Source organism: Silurus aristotelis (genome assembly GCF_946808225.1).
Source record: "Silurus aristotelis genome assembly, chromosome: 5".
Classification (NCBI taxonomy): Eukaryota; Metazoa; Chordata; class Actinopteri; order Siluriformes; family Siluridae; genus Silurus; species Silurus aristotelis.
This window is the reverse complement of record NC_139578.1, coordinates 25,825,129-25,837,113: the sequence shown is the minus strand read 5'-3', so window position 1 is coordinate 25,837,113 and position 11,985 is coordinate 25,825,129. Positions and strand designations below refer to the sequence as shown.

General features: G+C 38.4%; 2 protein-coding genes across 2 annotated transcripts; one reads left to right on the top strand and one right to left on the bottom strand.

The window, feature by feature from the left end:
- Nucleotides 1–1,979: 1,979 nt before the first annotated feature.
- Nucleotides 1,980–6,450, top strand: pnp5a (purine nucleoside phosphorylase 5a). Its single transcript, XM_083542929.1, has 6 exons — nucleotides 1,980–2,231; nucleotides 3,384–3,553; nucleotides 3,882–3,985; nucleotides 4,790–4,965; nucleotides 5,244–5,434; nucleotides 5,775–6,450. The coding sequence occupies exons 1-6, from the start codon at nucleotides 2,209–2,211 to the stop codon at nucleotides 5,987–5,989; spliced, it is 879 nt and encodes a 292-aa protein (XP_083399055.1). The 5' UTR covers nucleotides 1,980–2,208; the 3' UTR covers nucleotides 5,990–6,450.
- Nucleotides 6,174–11,428, bottom strand: dusp19b (dual specificity phosphatase 19b). Its single transcript, XM_083542951.1, has 4 exons — nucleotides 10,866–11,428; nucleotides 10,739–10,785; nucleotides 10,030–10,182; nucleotides 6,174–7,342 (listed from the first exon to the last, which is right to left on the bottom strand). The coding sequence occupies exons 1-4, from the start codon at nucleotides 11,083–11,085 to the stop codon at nucleotides 7,160–7,162; spliced, it is 603 nt and encodes a 200-aa protein (XP_083399077.1). The 5' UTR covers nucleotides 11,086–11,428; the 3' UTR covers nucleotides 6,174–7,159.
- Nucleotides 11,429–11,985: the final 557 nt, after the last annotated feature.

Genomic DNA, 11,985 nt, shown 5'->3' with positions numbered 1-11,985 from the left:
ATTCTTTTCTTGTTTAGAATTTTAACCCCTATAAAAGTCGCATGGTACCACTTTCAGTCACAGTGTGACTTCCACATGCCATAAAACCCATTAAGAGGCCCAAAGCCACTTCACCTGGGTTAAATATTTATTTTTCACATTTATGTATCAAAGGTACATCAGAATAGTGAAGCTGCTTTCATGTTATATTAACAGGTTTGCATTGAATGTAAAGAAAGATTGGATACATTTTATATAATTAAGCCAAGAGAACAGAAATTGCTCTGTAAAACAGTAAAGGTGAGCAATTAGACGTTGTAAAACGATGTAAAATGTATTTATTTATACAAGAGTAAAAAAATATAACTCATATGTATTTAAAGTATAAATATACATCTCCAGATTTATAAAATATCTCAAATTACAGACTGATTTTAGTTATCTGTGGAAAGTTAATGCCTCTTTCACTAAGGACCATACAAAAGCATCAGGCGAAATAGCAACAGCTTTATTTCTAGCAATGTAGCAAGGTAGCACTGGACAACAGTTCAGTCGGCCCAATGACCCCAAGATTGGGCCAACAGATTTTCAGCAACCTTTAAATATTTATGCTAGGCCATTGTAAGCAAGGTTGACAGAAAACACCACCAATGCCAATGCTGACCAAAGTTGTATAAAGACCACACAAAATAAACACTGGGCCATCACTGTTTTGATGTATGAGTAATCTCTTTGATGGTAGCTAGCATGATAATAACAATGACAACCAAACTAGCTGAAAGCTAATAAATACAAAGCAAACATGGAGCTGGAATGTTGATGCTGCAACATCATACAATCTTACTGTCTTATTTTGTATCTTGCATTAAATGTTGCACACTTATTTCATGTCCTAGTCTGTTTTGTGTTATTTTGTGTTGCTTTGCATAACATATTTTCAGATATGTATTACAGCACAGTGAAATTCCTTCTTCACATATTCCAGCGATGTTAGAAAGCTGTTAGGAAGGGTCAGAGCGCAGGGTCAGCCATGATACAACACCCCTGGAGCACAGAGGGTTAAGGGCCTTAATTAAGGGCCCAAAAGTTTTACCTTGGCAATACTGGGGCTTAAAAGCCTACTTGACATGACTTGACTTGAAGGTATTAGGTCTCATTCTTTAGGTGCATTTGATTCGTCACAATAATCTAGATTCATCACAATAATCCATAAAACATCAGCTTATGACTACAAATATACAGAAGAGAGATGTAATGTTTAACAATAATAGTGAATATAGCAGAAAGAAACACTTAAAGCATCTGGCAGGTGCCACAATCCACAATGACAGTTAAGTTAAAAGACAGAGGGTTAAGGGCCTTGCTCGAGCACCCAACAGTGGAAGTCTGGTGGTACTGGGATTTGAACTCATGACCTTCCAATCCAGCATCCAATGCCTTTACCACTGGACTACCACCTCAAGCTACCACTAACAGTCGGGTGAGGTAGATTTTACACTATAAGACAGACTTAGGTACAATAACAAATTATGCCTGCCTTGTTATTTGCCTCTACTTGATTTTGATGTGAAGATATCTAAATTCTTATTTGATAAGATTGTTGTGCAGAAGAGGCACACCAGGACAGTTACACTTAAATTTACTGTATTTGGCATATGCCCTTATACAGAGCAACTAACAACTGAGCAGTGGAGGGCCTTGCTGAAGGGCCCAGCAGTGGCTGCTTCGTGGGAACGTGAAATTTGAACTTGTGACCTCCAGATCCAAAACCAACGTCTTAACCACAGAGCTATTACCTCTCTCCTCATAGACCACACAATGTGTGTGCTAACTGGTTGGCATGTTGCCATACATTTTGAGGTCTATGACGTTTGATGAGTTAAACATTTATCAAACCGAATGACAAATCAATAACAGACTACACATTTTAAGAACTATTCTGACATGAGAAGGTGTGGGGGTCGCGACTGAATTACGTCACACCCCGGTCGGGGTGGGCGTGTTTCATGCGTCCCTATAAATAAACCAGCAGTAAAGCGTGCTTTTTTTTATGATATTAGTCTCTAACATTAAACTTTATTTCGCAATTTAAGTATTTGTTTAATGGTTTGCGTCTGCGTTTTTAGTCATTCTCTTCATATACAGTTCCTTTGCTTACATTAGAATTTTAAATCCTAGTAATTCTTAACAAATCGTCTGGTTTTTATTTTGTTTTTCCCGAAGGACGCAATGTATCCTGAGACTCACACCGGGTAAGAAAACACTTCTAGATTATTATTTGTGGTTCCTGTACTAGTTTTAAGACACACCGGTGTTTTTACAATCATATACTGTTTTATTTAGCTAAGAGTTTACTGTAACCCTGCCTGCCTGGCTCTATGCGACTGTTGGATGTGTGCGCGCACTTGCGCGTTCCCGCGTGTGACACATGCCATATGGCCACGTCTTTTCACTTATAATATTTTTAAGCACTTTTCTTAAAATTTCTGCTTCACCCAGTTAGTTTTTTTTGACTGCAGAAAAAGAAATGAATACAATAGGATGGTGGATAATTTTATAATAATTATTATCTGCAGTATCCTGTGAACACATTGCAAGGCATAATTTTTACACACACTTCAAAACACACACACACACACACACACACACACACACACACACACACACACACACACACACACACACAATTTCCTATTCAAATCCATTTTCATAAGTGCTGTCACATTGGTGTGACCTCATTATTTATTAAAATACTTGCACACAAACGGACAGAGATACACACAAACCTCTGATTGCACCATTAGATGCACCTATTTCAATGCCAAGCTGCTTTATATGGTAACTTTTTATACCAGTTCCATAACAGCTTCAAAGGGAATTAAAAAAAATCTCACTGTAGTCCAGATGTCAGGAGGTATTATAAATATACCTATAAATAGATTACCATACTTCTGCCATATCTCTATTAAGGCCACAGTATAGTTATTTTAGTCACTCAGCAAGAGGAGAACTGTTCCCCCAATAACTAAAAAAAAAAAAAAAGCACAGGTCCTTTTTTGCTCAGGTCCCATCTAGCATGTGGCTCCGGTCCTTTTTTGCATATGGATCGAGGGTAACGTTGAGATGAGGTGCAGAATTTCAGTGCGAGTAATAAATGTGTTTGAGGCACAGCTAGCTGAAATTTTTTGATGGCAATAATGTGTAGGAGGTCAGGTTTCTTTGTAGATTTCTGTGGGTGCCTGACTTGGCTGTGGTTTGTGGAATGCAACAAAATACTGTGAGCGGGTGAGTGCATCTGTGTGAGAAACCGGGCAGAGAAGCATGCATGCTGAGTCATTCTGACCACACAATAAGTCACATGTTAGTGTCTGTGTCTGTGTGTGTGTGTGTGTGTGTGTTTTTAGGTACAGCTATGAGGAATGCAGGGCTACAGCTGACTGGCTGTTGGCTCAGACTGCAGTGCACCCACTTGTGGGCATTGTTTGTGGCTCTGGTATGGGCGGATTGGCCGACACGCTAAAAGATCAGGTGGCCTTCAACTACAAAGACATTCCCAACTTTCCCCAAAGTACAGGTGTGTGTGCACACTGGTATACACAATTGCACATCTGCTTAACATTTTACACTTAAACATCTGTTTATGCAGCTTTTGTGTTTTTATTTTTTATTTTTTTATTTTATTTATTTATTTTTAATGGGACTGTACGAAAGTACACAATAAGGTCCTGGTGTTTATATTGTGGTTGGTTGACTTGTTGTGGGTACGTGTAAGTGTGTAATAGTTGATGAATACAAGCCTTTTATTAAGTTACAATTATATAAAGGTGCTCTTAAATAAATGATGTGTCCAAGCCGACCTCTTAATTATGATGCCATCATTTCTCTGCACTTGTTTTATCCAGTGCAGGGACATGCAGGGCGACTTGTGTTCGGGACTCTGAAAGGGAGTCCATGTGTCTGCATGCAAGGCCGTTTCCATCTCTATGAGGGATACCCCATGCAAAAGGTTGTAACATCCCATAATATTATATCATTGTATTTATCTACTTATAATACAATTAATCAAATCTTCTCAGGCTTTGTAGTTACACTATGTGTGATGTTTATGCAAAATTGAATGATACATTTTTTGTGTGCATTTTCATATAATTATATAAATATAATTTCAATTAAAATGAATTATTAGTTTCTTACATATAGCGTTTAGTTGCTCACGCTAGAGCTTTTTTCCAATATCAGAAAATAAGGAAGTGCGTTCTGGTTTTCACCCAATGAGGAAGGGCTTCCCTTTCAAGTCTGGTTCCTCTCAAGGTTTCTTCCTCATAACATTTAGGGAGTTTTTCTTTGCCACAGTCACCCCAGGCTGCTCTTCAGGGATAAATACACATGGTTTTCCTTAATTCCTAAGTTCTGTAAAGCTGCTTTGAGACAATGTTCATTGTGAAAAACACTATAGAAATAAACTTGAACATTCAGAAAAAGTACACAATAAAATAAAGTCAAAATAATGGGTTGCTCAATGGGTTCTTGAATGTAAGTAATTAGCACTTGGCCTTTCAACAGCGGAGTCTTTGCTTTGACCTTTAGATATGTTGAATGATTAAACTGTAATTAATGGATATTTGGTGCCATCCAGATGAGGATGGTTCCCTTTCAGTCTGGTTTCTCTCCAGGTTTCCTCCCCATGCCATCTCAGGGACAATGTCGAATGTGCTACAAATAAAAATATAATTGAACATGTTGGTGCTGTGGTACTGATCTTTGTGTTCTTGTCTGCATAGTGTATTAATGGTTAGGTTTGCTGTCCTAGATCACTCTGCCCATGCGGATATTTAAGCTGCTCGGAGTACAGACTGTGATCCTAACCAATGCTGCAGGAGGCCTCAATGAGGACTTCAAGGTGGGAGACATCATGATCATTAAAGACCATCTGAACATGCCCGGATTTGCTGGCAACAATCCACTGATAGGACCTAATGATGAAAGGTGTGTGTGTGTGTGTGTTACTAAAATTAAGCTTTTCTGATGAAAAGCTTAATTTTACATTATTAAATGTTACATTATTAAATTATTAACATCTATGATGTGAGCAAATAGAATTTTTTTTGGAGGAAAACTGCATTATAAGGCTCAGGGATTAAATTTCTAATCACAAGCTATACTGGACTCTTGTACGATCATTTCTTGTTTTTGAAGTAGACATGTAAATAAGTGTGTAATAAAAACTGTGTGTGTGTGTGTGTGTGTGTGTGGGTGTTTTCCAGGTTCGGTGTGCGTTTCCCCTGCATGTCTGATGCCTATGATCGTGAGCTGCAACAGCTGGCCATGGACATTGGCATCGAGTTGGGTTATGGTGATTTTCTCAGGGAGGGGGTCTACTGTGTGCTCGGGGGACCCTCATTTGAAACCATTGCTGAGTGTCGCATGCTGCACAAACTGGGAGCTGATGCTGTTGGTGAGTTTTCTCTTAAACTGAACTTTAGTGCAATCAAGCACTTTTTCCAATTCAAGTAGTGTTGCATCAGTTGCACAACCTCTGAGATCTAATCCCAAAAAGTCCTATACATCTTGTAAAGTGTGTTGCTTGGTCTTGCTGTTACTTTAAGTGATTGAAAAGGGTACCAACTTTTGAGACTTAGGAAATCCAGATCCTGTAAAAATGTGAATTAGAAAGATCTCTGTTTCCTGGTAAAATATTGTCTTTATTTACATATTGTAATATGATTGGTTCGTACCCTGATTTGAAATGCTTGGATGAATAGGGAGATATCCAAGCTTTCTTTCTTCTCTCTCAGGAATGAGCACAGTTCACGAAGTGATTGTGGCGCGTCACTGTGGAATGCGCGTCTTTGCTCTGTCTCTGATAACCAATCAGACGGTGATGGACTATGACAGCGAGGAAAAGGCCAACCACGAGGAAGTTCTCGAGACTGGAAAATCGAGGGCGGAGCAACTGGAGAGGCTGGTGTCCACCATGGTCACTCGCATTGGGCACAACAACTATTGCTAAACAAAACTTGAAGCGGGGTTTTCTGATCACCAGAAAAGTGAGCTAAACTTGATCATATGCTCAATTTCATTTCTGTAAGACATTCAGCATGTCCACACTGAAAACGTGTTCAATGCGTTGCGGCATGATTGCTTCTATACTGTAGATGCGATGTCTGGTGCGTTTTTACTTTAAAAAAAAAAAATTTATTTAATACTCCTAAAGTGCACAAATATCATTCATATTTATTGTGTCTCTGGGCATGTACATTCCTTTTCGAGTAGGAGAAACAAGCTGTCAGATATGTAGATATGTCAATGTGTCTTAAACAATGAATGATTGTATATGTCTAATAATCTTAATTCTAAGTAAACTAGATGCTTTAAGAAAGCCCATTGCTGTACATTAGATGTATAGATTGGTTGTGTATCGTGTCTTTTGTTTTGTTTTTTTTTAACATTAAAGTTTTATTTATTACTATATGTATTGGTCTTTTTTTTTTTTGACCTGACATGTGAACAAGCTTTTAAAATCAACCTGGATAAATTGTTTATTTAATTGAAGGGCAAAATGTCTATATCTAAAGATAAAGACCTGTAGAAATAACTATTTTAAATTTGTCTCCTATACATAGAGCAACTTATTATGCAGTATCTTGCATAAAGCTTTCATAGAAAGTCTTTCCAGCTTGCATCTTTCTTTTTCCTTCCAACTTTCTATCTTCATTCAGCTCTATATAAAAAAATACACAAAATGGCATAAAGTACAGGTTATTTGTTAATTTAGTGTATTACATTTAACTTTTTTTTCTCTCAGTTGAACATTTAATTTGCCCAGTGACCTCTTAAAAAAAAAAATAATATATACATATTTATTAACCCACAGAAGTTTTATTTTTCCCCACATTTAAGCAATTTGTACTACCTTGAGTCTTTTTTTTTATTATTTTTTTTTTTTTATGAAATATCAGCCCATATAGTCTATTGCAGCTTATCTGCTAAATTTCTTCAAGTTGTTAAGGGTTAATTTTTAAGGTAAGGGTTTATATGTAAATGCTATAGAACCATAATTTAAAAATGCAACCAGTGCAGATTCACCCTGTAGTTTCAGCTTTACAGAAACATTAGTTGTTAAATACGTGAATGTGAGATGTTCAAAATCCATGCTGAGCTGCAGCAGTTGGTGATGTGTTCATGGTCGATACTCCTTCAACTGAACAAGGAAGCCGGCGTTTGGTTGTATTGACGGTCGAGCAGATCTGACTCGGTTAAACGCTTCCTCAAACGGTATCTTCTCCTTCGCCATCAGATAAGCGATGGCCACAGAGGCAGAGCGGGACACGCCTGCGTTACAGTGAAGCAAAACGACTCCATCCTGAAACAGAGAGTTGTAATGCTCGTATATTATAAATAGTTCAAAAAGATTAATGGATCAAAAATATTTCGCAATTAAAATCACAATTTGTAAAGTTGTTCACACTTTTTTTATATATATACAGTGAGGAAAATAAGTATTTGAACACTCTGCTATTTTGCAAGTTCTCCCACTTAGAAATCATGGAGGGGTCTGAAATTGTCATCGTAGGTGCATGTCCACTGTGAGAGACATAATCTAAAAAAAAAAAATCCAGAAATCACAATATATGATTTTTAAACTATTTATATGTATGATACAGCTGCAAATAAGTATTTGAACACCTGTCTATCAGCTAGAATTCTGACCCTCAAAGACCTGTTAGTCTGCCTTTAAAATGTCCACCGCCACTACATTTATTATCCTAAATTAGATGCACCTGTTTGAGGTCGTTAGCTGCATAAAGACACCTGTACACCCCATACAATCAGTAAGAATCCAACTACTAACATGGCCAAGACCAAAGAGCTGTCCAAAGACACTAGAGACAAAATTGTACACCTCCACAAGGCTGGAAAGGGCTACGGGGAAATTGCCAAGCAGCTTGGTGAAAAAAGGTCCACTGTTGGAGCAATCATTAGAAAATGGAAGAAGCTAAACATGACTGTCAGTCTTCCTCGGACTGGGGCTCCATGCAAGAACTCACCTCATGGGGTCTCAATGATCCTAAGGAAGGTGAGAAATCAGCCCAGAACTACACGGGAGGAGCTGGTCAATGACCTGAAAAGAGCTGGGACCAAGGTTACTGTTGGTAATACACTAAGACGTCATGGTTTGAAATTATGCATGGCACGGAAGGTTCCCCTGCTGAAACCAGCACATGTCCAGGCATGTCTTAAGTTTGACAATGACCATTTGGATGATCCAGAGGAGTCATGGGAGAAAGTCATGTGGTCAGATGAGACCAAAATAGACCTTTTGGGTCATAATTCCACTAAACGTGTTTGGAGGAAGAAGAATGATGAGTACCATCCCAAGAACACCATCCCTACTGTAAAGCATAAGGGTGGTAGCTTTGGGGGTGTTTTTCTGCACATGGGACAGGGCGACTGCACTGTATTAAGGAGAGGATGACCGGGGCCATGTATTGCGAGATTTTGGGGAACAACCTCCTTCCCTCATTTAGAGCATTGAAGATGGGTCGAGGCTGGGTCTTCCAACATGACAATGACCGGAAGCACACAGCCAGGATAACCAAGGAGTGGCTCTGTAAGAAACATATATAGGTTCTGGTGTGGCCTAGCCAGTCTCCAGACCTAAACCCAATAGAGAATCTTTGGAGGGAGCTCAAACTCCGTGTTTCTCAGCGACAGGCCAGAAACCTGACTGATCTAGAGAAGATCTGTGTGGAGGAGTGGGCCAAAATCCCTCCTGCAGTGTGTGCAAACCTGGTGAAAAACTACAGGAAACGTTTGACCTCTGTAATTGCAAACAAAGGCTACTGTACCAAATATTAACATTGACTTTCTCAGGTGTTCAAATACTTATTTGCAGCTGTATCATACAAATAAATTGTTAAAAAATCATATATTGTGATTTCTGGATATTTTTTTTTTTAGATTATGTCTCTCACAGTGGACATGCACCTACAATGACAATTTCAGACCCCTCCATGATTTCTAAGTGGGAGAACTTTGCAAAATAGCAGGGTGTTCAAATACTTATTTTCCTCACTGTATATATATATATATATATATATATATATATATATATATATATATATATATATATATATATATATATATATAGACTATAAAGCGCACCCATATATAAGCCTCATCCACTGAATTTGACAAAGATTTTTATTTTTAACATAAATAAGCCGCACCTGTCTATAAGCCGCACTGAAAGTAATGAACTTTACACAGGCTTTAACGACAGTGTCTGTTACACGGGTGAAATATGTTGTGGCTCCTTTAAGAGCAGAGCGGTATTTTGAGAATAGGCTGCCGCCGCATTTTTTCCGGTTTTACTGCATGTGTGCAAGACCGAGGATTATGTCCTTATTATTTTCTGATGCTCATTTTTAAGTTTCTTTGACTAAACCGTAATGCTGTTGCCAAGAAAAATAAAAAAGCACGAGTTTTGGAAACCTGTCTGTGCTTATATGATTTCTGTTGCAACTGGAGTTAGTGAGCTCTTAACGTGACCCAAACTCAACGCGTTACAGCGGCTTGTATCTAAACAGTAGCCTACCAAGAAAGTCATTGCTCACTGTCTCCCTTCTTCCTTCCACAACTATTTCTCTCGGGGGGTTTTCTTTTGGCATCGTCGTGCGTTTAAAAATCAACACCGGTGAAACTTTTTTCTCCCAATGCCATGCAGTTCAGAACACAGGTGAGGTGCGTCTGTTTGTTTCCGTTCGGAAATTTCATTGGACTAATGTTATGGGGTTCAGTTTTTTGGCTTGAAGTTTGTGAAACTGGGAAAAACCAGCCACTCTCAGTGCCGGTCCCAAGCCCGGATAAATTGGGGAGGGTTGCGTTAGGAAGGGCATCCAGCGTAAAACATATGCCAAATCAAACGTGCGGAGGATCCGCTGTGGCGCCCCCTAACGGGAGAAGCCGAAAAGAAATATAATATATATAATAATATATATATATATCCCAATAGATAATTGTAGCTTACACATTAATGCCACCACAAACCTGCTTTCTGGCTTCGTCGATAAACTCAAAGCACTGTGGGAGGAAGGAGGTGAGTTGTGTCTCTGGCAGGTCCATCATGGGAACAGTTTTGTAGATGAAGTGCTCAGGGAAAGGGTTTTCCACTCCACAGGCAACATTCAACACATGAGTCACCTGCAATCAGGATTCATGACAAACGTACTGAATGTACATGTAATTCAGGAAAATAAGAATGAAATTTATTTCCACATGTTTGATATTTATTATGTTCATGTTCAATTGGAGAAATGACTTTTAAAAAAACATTTACATTAATTAAAAGAATGTTTGTGTCTAAATCACCACTGATCCCCCAACCACTCTGTATGTGAATAGTAAGAAAAAAGAAGAGAAAAGAAAGGGGGAAAAGATGTATAGGAAAATAAAATGAAAGAAAAATAGGGGGGGGGGGATGAAAGGAAAGAGAAAGGAAAGATATATTGGGAAAAGGAAAGCAAAAAGTAAGAAAAGAAAGTGAAAGAAATAAAATTAAAGAAAGGGAAAAAAAAGAAAAAGGAAAAAAGGGAAAGCAAAGGAAAATAAAATGAAAGATAAAAAAGAAGAAAAGAACAAACGAAAAACAAAAGGAAAATGAAAAGAAAGAAGGAAGGAATGAAATAGAAAAAAATTAAAGGAAATGAAAGAAAGGGAAAAGAAAATGAAATGAAAAGAAAAGAAAATAATTTTGCACCTTGTAGTTTCTCAGAGTCGCGGTGTCACTGGCTGCATCTTGTGACGCTGTGAAGAAAATCAGAAGCCCTGTTTACTGAACACACACACACACACACACACACACACACACACACACACACTCTTACCCAGCAGGAGGTACGGGGTAACAACGCCCACCTGCAGGTCTAAACTCAGATCTTGGACGAACCCGCAGGTGGCGCTCTCCCCCTCGCACTTTGTGACGTAACCACCGTCGCCGCTTTGCGTTTCCACAAAGACTTTCCCGCTTGCCGTAGTAATGCGCGTGCTCTGTTTCCTGAGGCGCGCTCGAGAGAAGTTATGGAGCTCGTGAGAGAAAGACTCCATGCTACAGAGAAAATCCGCAGCTTTTATCCACTACTCTGCGTTCTGACCCGAACACCACGAGATCACCACCTTTCTGTTCTTTTAACACACCGCTTCCCCCATGAAACCCTGCAGCAGGGTAGTTATAGCGTCAAAATACACACATTATTATTATTTACAGTTGTAGTTCCTTTTCTGTTGTTGCACGTGCGATGAATAACCCAACTCACGAGAAGAGAAGCGAGATACAAAACTGTATTTTGTTGTATTTCAACATAAGAGTCCTGCATCTACCCCATCCATAAAATCCAAATTAACCATCTATTTATCCCAATGCATTCATCCATTCCAATCACCCATCAAACCTAACCCAACTTATTTATTTATTCATTCTATCCATCAAACTTAATTTATTCATCCATTCCAATCAACCATCAAATCCATCTAGCCCATCCGTCACACTAAAACTAACCATTTATCCTAATACATCAAACCCAAACTACTTATCCTTTTTGTTTCATCTATCCATACATTTAATAAGTTAAATCCAAGCAATCCAACCTGTTAAATAATTAAAATTAAAAATAAAATTTCCAATTTTCCAATTTCCAATGCAATTTTCATTACGAACCATCAGCTGTTAGCCGGGTACTTCTAACAGTTTATTGTGTTTGAGTACACAATTATCATCAAACCAGAAACTCTCTTTCCAGATTAGAATCTGGAATCTTAATAATGCCCTAATGGTCCCTACTGGTGTCCATTAGATACCAAAATGTAATATACAAGCTGCCAAGATTCTTACTGGTCCTTAATGGTCTCCATTAGACCTGTCACCAAAAGAAGGCAACAAACTTTCAGCAAAGACCCACAGGGACCATTAGTATTTTTTTTTTTTTTTTTTATTTAAAGCATTAGAAA

Excerpts from the sequence above, each read along its gene's own strand:
- pnp5a (XM_083542929.1), top strand. The coding sequence starts at position 2,209 with ATGTATCCTGAGACTCACACCGG. Across the intron at positions 4,966-5,243 it reads ATAGGACCTAATGATGAAAG|GTTCGGTGTGCGTTTCCCCT; the intron begins GTGTGTGTGTGT and ends GGTGTTTTCCAG. Across the intron at positions 5,435-5,774 it reads ACTGGGAGCTGATGCTGTTG|GAATGAGCACAGTTCACGAA; the intron begins GTGAGTTTTCTC and ends CTTCTCTCTCAG.
- dusp19b (XM_083542951.1), bottom strand. The coding sequence starts at position 11,085 with ATGGAGTCTTTCTCTCACGAGCTCCATAACTTCTCTCGAGCGCGCCTC. Across the intron at positions 10,183-10,738 it reads CGACTCTGAGAAACTACAAG|GTGACTCATGTGTTGAATGT; the intron begins GTGCAAAATTAT and ends TCCTGATTGCAG. Across the intron at positions 7,343-10,029 it reads TCGACGAAGCCAGAAAGCAG|GATGGAGTCGTTTTGCTTCA; the intron begins GTTTGTGGTGGC and ends TCTCTGTTTCAG.